The sequence below is a fragment of the Euphorbia lathyris genome, chromosome 3 (assembly GCF_963576675.1).
Source record: "Euphorbia lathyris chromosome 3, ddEupLath1.1, whole genome shotgun sequence".
Classification (NCBI taxonomy): Eukaryota; Viridiplantae; Streptophyta; class Magnoliopsida; order Malpighiales; family Euphorbiaceae; genus Euphorbia; species Euphorbia lathyris.
Window position 1 is genome coordinate 71,924,366 of NC_088912.1, and position 8,112 is coordinate 71,932,477.

At 30.2% G+C, this 8,112-nt stretch overlaps 1 protein-coding gene across 1 annotated transcript; it reads left to right on the forward strand.

Annotated features, from left to right (window-relative positions):
- The first annotated feature begins 3,639 nt into the window (after positions 1-3,639).
- On the forward strand, positions 3,640-4,950 carry LOC136224538 (probable 2-oxoglutarate-dependent dioxygenase AOP1). Its single transcript, XM_066012899.1, has 3 exons — positions 3,640-4,162; positions 4,243-4,567; positions 4,699-4,950. Exons 1-3 carry the CDS (start codon positions 3,783-3,785, stop codon positions 4,939-4,941), a joined length of 948 nt encoding a protein of 315 aa, XP_065868971.1. The 5' UTR covers positions 3,640-3,782; the 3' UTR covers positions 4,942-4,950.
- Positions 4,951-8,112: the final 3,162 nt, after the last annotated feature.

The following is an 8,112-nucleotide window of genomic DNA, read 5'->3' on the forward strand; positions in this document are numbered from 1 at the left end:
AATGGGATTCGACTTACGATAAATATATAATTTCTATGTTTGTTGTATTTACATATTTATGATTGTTATTGCTCATTGTAGTTTTTTTATTGATCTTAGATTGACTACAACATATATGGATGGAAGACTATTTCTCTTAATTTTCATATGAATTATGGTATTTATATATATGGTGCCTTCTATAGTTACTTGTTTTTGACAAAGTACCATTACTTGGTGTGTTTTCACCATTGGATTAATTTTATACTCCATCATCCAATGATGAAAACAGACCATTCCTAGGAAGTATACATATCCAATGATGAAAACAGACCAAGTATTTTTATACGTATAATTTTCCTACTTTCATATCCAAAATACCGTTTTTCTTTCTTTCTTTATTTTATTCACCATTGTTTGTTTTCTTTTTTCACTTTATTCATCATTGCTGTTTTTTTCTTCATTTTCTTCATCATAATTACTCTTTATTCTTTATCCAAATTTTTTTACAAAAGTTTAAATTTGGCTTACATTCCTAGGAAGTATACATATCTGTAATATAAGTCATGGTAAGAAATTTTTTTTGTTAACATTTCAAACTTGGAATATTGTAGGTTGAGTTGAGATAACAGTATATAAAACAATTTTTAATCCATACAACAAAACTCTTACCTTAGATCAGAGGGGGAAGCTGGGGGCACGGGGTGCACCCCATGTCCATCAGGAACCACTTATGGGGGTGGTTCCGTTCTTGTCCAGGTCTCCATCTTCATCTGCGGAGTTTTCAAGAGATGAAAAGTTGTGCATTTATTTTTCTAGTTTTAGCTAGGAATAATTTTTTTTTAAGCCCAATCCATAAAAGTAGAATTTATTTGTTTTGCACTCCAAGCATTTTAGAGGCTGACCTTGCTATTATTTGTGTCTAAAATTGGTCCTTATTGAAAATATTGAAGATTAAATTTTAATTTTTATCTATTTATTTGCTAAACAATTATCCATATTTAACTCTAATTTATTTATGCATTTGTTAGCTGTTGTTGTGGCATATATTTTCTCTGATGACAAACCTCCACCTTGGGGAGTTATATTCATGGAAAAATAAAGTGGCTGACTTTTATACGAGCAACATGATATAATATGATGCCACTGCCAAGAGATGGAAGGATGAGCATACAATGAGGACTGATTCTGTATTATTTTTTTTGTTTTATATTAAATTTGAATAATTTAATTATATATTAGTTATTTATTTTTAATTTTTAATATAATTATATATGTTTATTATGTTTAATAGTAATTTGCTTAAATGCATGTGAGATAAATAGGACATGTATAAGACTTACGATATGTATAAATAAAATCAAGTGTGTTAATGTAGTTTTTCCATAGTATAGGGCTTAGGATATGTACAGATCAAGTGTATTAAGATAGTCTTTTTATAGTATAAGACTTAGGATAGGTATAAATCAAGTGTATTAAGATAGTCTTTAAGATTTATGAATTTGCTACATTTAGATCTCTACCTATAGCTAAACAACCATAGCTAGATGCACAACACAAACATTAACACTTAAATTATCCTAGTAGTTTCTTAATCTTCAAATGGATTGCAAGTTGAAAAGTAAAGGGAAACTTACAAGTTTGGTTACCAAAAGCTAAAAAACTCTCAAAAGTATAACATCTTTCATCAATTACAAATTATTAGTCTTTCATCAATAATTAAAAATAACCCTCGTTCACTCAATCCTCTAAGAAGAAGTTTCATCCATGACTCTAGATACAATAACTCCTCGTCGTTTATTGAATGGCCAAGATCAGAATATCCCGGCAAATTTATAGGGACATCACGCATATCAGGTTCATACATATTCAAGTGAAAACAAGTAATAAACTAGGTACATATAGAGATATACATATTCAAGTGAGTTCTCTTCTTCTTCTATATGTTCTGTAACATATAAATGAAAGTTAGTAAATTTACACAATTGAAATGAAAGTGAGGTTGAATCTTAAAGTAAAAATGATACTTAGAGTTTCATCATTCTTATTGTCGACAACCTGAGGCGCGAATATAGTTTGATTTGCAATATCTATGTAAAATTACACATAAATAAAATACAAGTGAGGTTGTAGCTCAAAGTAAAAGAGAATTGAATCTAAAATTACACATCAATGAAATGAAAGTGAGATTGATACCTAAGGTTTCATCCAGCTAACATGCAGAGAGTGTATTTTGTTACCCAAAGCAGATTTAATAATATTAAGATGTAGAAACCCAATATATTAATTTCAGAGGAAGAAACCCTAAACAAATACTTAAATAAATCCTAAACAAATACTTAACAAGGTGGAGTCGACTTGATAATGCATAAGGAAGAAGACGAATTCAAATGCCATAGATGGAGATGGAGAAACTAGATATAAGATTAGGTTTTTCAGAGCTCGATGAAGAAAGCGAGTGTGCGAATTAGGTTGTTCAGAAGGTGAGGTGAAAGAATTAGGCTTTTATATCCCGTATAATTTGAGCGTGTTTCTAACTTTGGAAATTTTTTTGCTCCCCCATGAAACTAAAATTTGCTGCTTTTTAGTTTTCACACAACAATGATTTATAAATAGTGTAATTTACCCGGTTAAATTCAAGTTTTTATGGAAAGAAAGACATATATGACCGTAAAGCGACATGTAAATTGAGGTTTTTGTACTTACGCTTTTAGATTACAGATATTTAAAAAAATGTCTGCTAAAGACAATTAGATGACAATAAAAAAAATATTTGTCATATGTATTATGTCCTCTGAAAGAGGAAAGAAAATGGCGTAGTGATATCCCATTTTCGTACTTCTCAATATGATTTCTCTCTTGTAGAATTGAGTGGAATCGTCTTTGATTCTGTTTCAAACTTATCCCAGCCACAGAAGGAATTTTAAAAAAAAAAAACTTACCTCAAATTATTCCACATCCAGAACCTAGCAAAGACACTTGAAATTTTCTTTAATACTTTGTTTCAATTATAATCAAATTTATTACGCCATGATTTGGATTGACAGGAACAATGACAATGACAATGTAGCAGAATTATTATCGTAATTTGGGACCTGAACATGACCTTAATTTGAATAGATTAAGGTGTAAAATAACATAAAAGTAAATAAATGGAAAACATTGTGGTCCTCCAAGGCTCATGAGAGACTAGATTACAACCTAGCTTTCCACAATATACAACAATACCTCATCAGCATACCTTATAAAATACTACTCCACTAAATAAATTGGATTTACATTTGTCATTTTCAATGAAAATGAAATCATTATATACAATAGAAGAAATTATGTGTATGCTTCTCATAATTGGTTCTGTAACGTAATTCATGATGTATTAACGTTACAGTACATACAAGCCTATTTGAAATACAATTATATCATATAAAACAAAATGTCGATAATTAATTATTGAGAAAATTACTGAAAAAAAATATATTTTAAGATTCTAATTTTAAGTACTTGTCCTATTTATTTATTATTATTTTATAAATATATCCAAACAAAAATATTGTTTTTGTATAGTTATAGAAAAATTATTGGAAGTACCTGATTCTCGAGAACCTCCAATATATATTTTGTCATGTTTAAATGAATCAATACATGTGTCCAAATGTGAATTAGAGATTGTCCAAAAGAGGATGCTTAATATAATAACTTACAATTGTGACTAAAACATTGAATTTATATGTTATTGAATAGCTTGGTTATCACCAAATCAAAGAGAGAACAAATAGAGGAAAGTTCCCCAAATCAAATCAAGAATGGGTTCATTATCACCAGTACCAAACCTTCCAATCCTAGATTTGAAGCAGGATCATAATCTGAAACCTGGTACAAGTTTATGGCAGAAAAGGTGCAGTGAAGTTAGACAGGCACTTGAAGAGTACGGGTGTTTCATAGCAGAGTACAATAAACTATCTCCTGAATTTCGTGATGATATGTTTGGCGTAATGAAGGAGTTGTTCGATCTTCCCACTTTAACCAAAATGCAAAATAAATACGACAAACCCTTGAATGGTTATGTTGGACAGATACCCAAACTCCCTCTCCATGAAAGCATGGGCATTGATGATGCTACTTCTCTAAACTCAACTCAACATTTCACAAATCTCATGTGGCCCAATGGCAATCCTCATTTCTGGTATTCCTTCTTTCTTTTTGAACTTTCGTGTATCCTTTTTGGAAGCCTGAGCTTATGCCTTTTCTTTTCTTTTCCCTAAGTGAGTGCCTATATGAATATGCAAAGATAGCAGCAGAAATAGATGGGATAGTGAGTAGAATGATATTTGAAAGCTATGGAGCACAGAAGCATTTGAGGTCTTATATGGATTCAACTTGTTACCTTCTTCGCCTCATAAAAACTGGTGTACCAAATGGAGATCATGAGCATAATTTAGGATTTGTGAGTCATACTGATAAGAGCTTCACAACTATACTTCATCAGAATCATGTTGATGGTTTACAAGTGGATACAAAGGATGGTCACGAGATTGATGTTCACTTTTCACCCTCTTCTTTTGTAGTCATAGCCGGTGATGCTTTAATGGTAGGTAACTCAATTTATTAGTTTTTATTTCATCCAAAAATTGATTTCATTACAAGATTCTAACTAACAATATATATTTGAGTAGAAAGTAACAAGTTAGAAGTATTTGAAATTATTTGTGATATAAATAGGCATGGAGCAGTGACAGAATAAAATCACCAAGCCATCGAGTGATAATGAAAGGGAAAGTAGATAGATACTCAATGGGGTTGTTTGCATTCAACAGTGGAATAATTGAAACACCAGAAGAACTTATAGATGAAGAGCATCCATTGATGTACAAGCCTTTAAATCATATTGGACTTTTACATTTCTATCGCACAGAGGAGGGTTACAAATCAGAATGTCCTCTTAAGGCTTATTGTGGTATTTGAATGTTAAAAAAGAAACATGCTTCAAGTTTGATTCTCAACATGTGTTAAGCTTAAATTAATTATGATGTATTCTGATTAAATAAATTTGATTGTGAATCAAATTAAAAATATATAGCCAAAATGAAACTAGAAAGGACCCATCCCAAAGATGCCTTTTTTCGTCACGATAAAACGGATGTCAAAAACCATTATTTTTAGATGATCACTCCATTCAACATCCTTGACTTCAGTTTTTCATAAAAACTGACACCAATATCTTATCATTAAACTACCAAAAAAAAAACAACTAGTTAGCTACCGCAATTCTGATAGCTAATTCGGTAGTTAAAACAATTTACTGACTGAATTTAGCGGTTTACTGACCAAACGTATTCAGTCGATAAATGCCTAGTCGCTCGACAAGAGCCGGCTGTTTTTTTTACGATAGTCGTAAAGTATAGCGACTGTTTGATTTAGTCGCAAAATTTACGACCACATTGTGCGACTATAAGTGGTCGCTAATGGCTAGGTGGACACATAAGCTAATGGGTTTACCGACGAAGTTCAGGCGGAAATTTTATTTGTAATTTACTAAAAACTTTTTCCTACCAATTTGTAATGTAGTGGACAATTTATTTATTTACTTGTATTTATAAATTATATATATATAATTATACTTGTGATTATAATTATAACTGTAAGCATATTTTAACTTTTCACAATAAACAATATTCATGAAAACTATAAATATATTTAGAAATAATTAATATTTTTTAAATAGAAGTTGGAGAAAGGCCAGCACCAGAAATCCCAACTAAGCTGGCACCTCAGAACTGACGATCCCGAATTTATTAAAGAAAACAAAGAATAACAAATACAATAAGTTTAGTCCGAACGGGCAAAAAATGCCTAATTACACAAATCTATAATTACAAACACCATTAATATCACAATTGATCAAAACGTTGTAGAAGTCGGGCGAAGAGGCACACCACTGCGCCTCTATTGTATGAAGACCATAATTAGGAAGTTTATCAGTAGATGTGTATATGAACTGCATTTGAGTCACCAATGTAAACACTCCCACCAATCCTACCTAATAACTTCTTCATCTTTGAAGGAGGCCATGTTCCCTTCTTTCTCGGTCTCCTTTTACAAACTAGCCTCTTTCTACAAAGCCTAATCTTCTTCATCCTTATTTTATGCTTTATTCTTCCTTGAAGCTTCGACTCTAATGGTAATTTGTCTACATGCACAACCTCCTTCTTAAATTCAGTAGCGGGCTCACTTTTCTCCACTAGAAAAGTCCCATCAATGTTTGAAGATGTATGCACAGTAACTGGTTTGCTGTAGAAAGTAGTATTCTGAAATCGAGCTCCATTGAATAAAAGTTCAATGTATTTGAATTCCAACCTAGAAACTGAAAAAAGTTACCCATAACTCAAATTTTGTGGTAAGGATACTTTATCAATCATTATATGCTTCTTCATCCTTTCTTGTGTTTCATATTCCCCTAATGAAAGAACATAAAATGAAAAAGAAGATTAACAATTGCAAAAACTTGTTTTCACAAATTTCTTAACAAAAAGTTTGTCATTTAGAATGAGAAGAGGATATGCATAACATATAATTGTTTTCAAACGTTCATGCACAACAAACTCATTGTTTTCCTATCGTTTAAAAATAAAGCTAATAAAGTTAAAAGATCAAAGAAGAAAAATATAATCAATTTAAGAGAGGCATTTTTTTTTGCAAGAAGTTACTCAAACTCGCTCTTGATGCGATATACTTCCGATCTCAAGCTTCTTTAAGAATTCAACAAGCTGGGTCAGCTCATCACATTCAACCTAATTCAAAAAGACCCACATGACTTGATAAACATTTAAAGAAACATATCTATTTGTACTAGATTTTGAGGCATACTTTTTACCTATTGACACAACTTGGAATGACAAGCAGATTCTCAGTTTGACTGCTTTCTCCTTTGTCTCTTTATCTCTATCATCCTAAATGACAATAATTAACAATATGATCATTGTGATACCGCCTGAAAAGAGATGCATCAGGGCATCTCCAAGGGCACTCTAAATATAGAGTGCCCTTGAAAATCCAGCTCCAAAGGAGCTGGATAACCTTGCCGCAAAGATGCAGCAAGGTTCGTTGTACTACATATAAGCAGTACCACCTTGCCTTGCTGCATCTTTGCAGCAAGCCAAAATAATCATTATTTTATTTATTTATTTTTAAAAAAAAATTTAATTGTTTTATAAATTAATGTTTAGTTTTGTATAATGTTTGTTTTGTATAATATTTGTTTTAAATATTTGTTTATTTCAAATATTAATTTCATGTATATTTATTTTTTGTACATGTATATTTATTATTTAGGTATTATTTTTTTAGAAATATTCATGTTATTTAATTTTTAATTATAGTGTTATTTGATTTTTTATTGTGTTGTACATTTAAATATTAAATTATAATTATAAAAACACTAAATACTACATAAATTATAAAAACATTTAAATATTACACGAATCATAAAAACGTTACATGAATTAGAAAAACATTACACGAATTATTCATAAATGGATATATTTTGATTAATAATATAAAGAATATAAATGTTATGTTTATTAAAAAAAATGTTATGTGAAAAATGAATATAATAATAATAAAAGTTTTAAAGAGTGGGTAAAATAGGTTGGAGAACTTTTACTGTAGCAACTCTATATTTAAAGATAGAGTAGAGAAAAATGAAGATAGAGTAGGATAAATAGAGAACACGATTGGAGATGGCCTTAGGCTGAAGTAGAAGAATGGATTAGGTCGGAAAGCACAAAAGAGTGAAACCGCCGATCTTCAGAAAAGGGGTTGGCGAGCTCGAAGAGGAGAATATAGGAGAGAGAGGGAATTTAGGGTTTTATTTTTATCCTTTGTCTTTTATATTTATTTTATTTTTTATCTTTATTTTTTGTGTTTTATTTATATTTTGATTTCTTTTTATTTTATTTTCTATTTTGTTAAAGTGGACGTCAATTTTACTTTCACTTTTTGCGATTAAAATTATTATCATAATTATTAGTATAATTTTTATTGATATTATTAATATTTTAGTTTTACATTTGTATTATGTTTCAATGTTAAATAAAAAAATGATTAGATTTTATATAGATTTTGAACCTTGGTTCA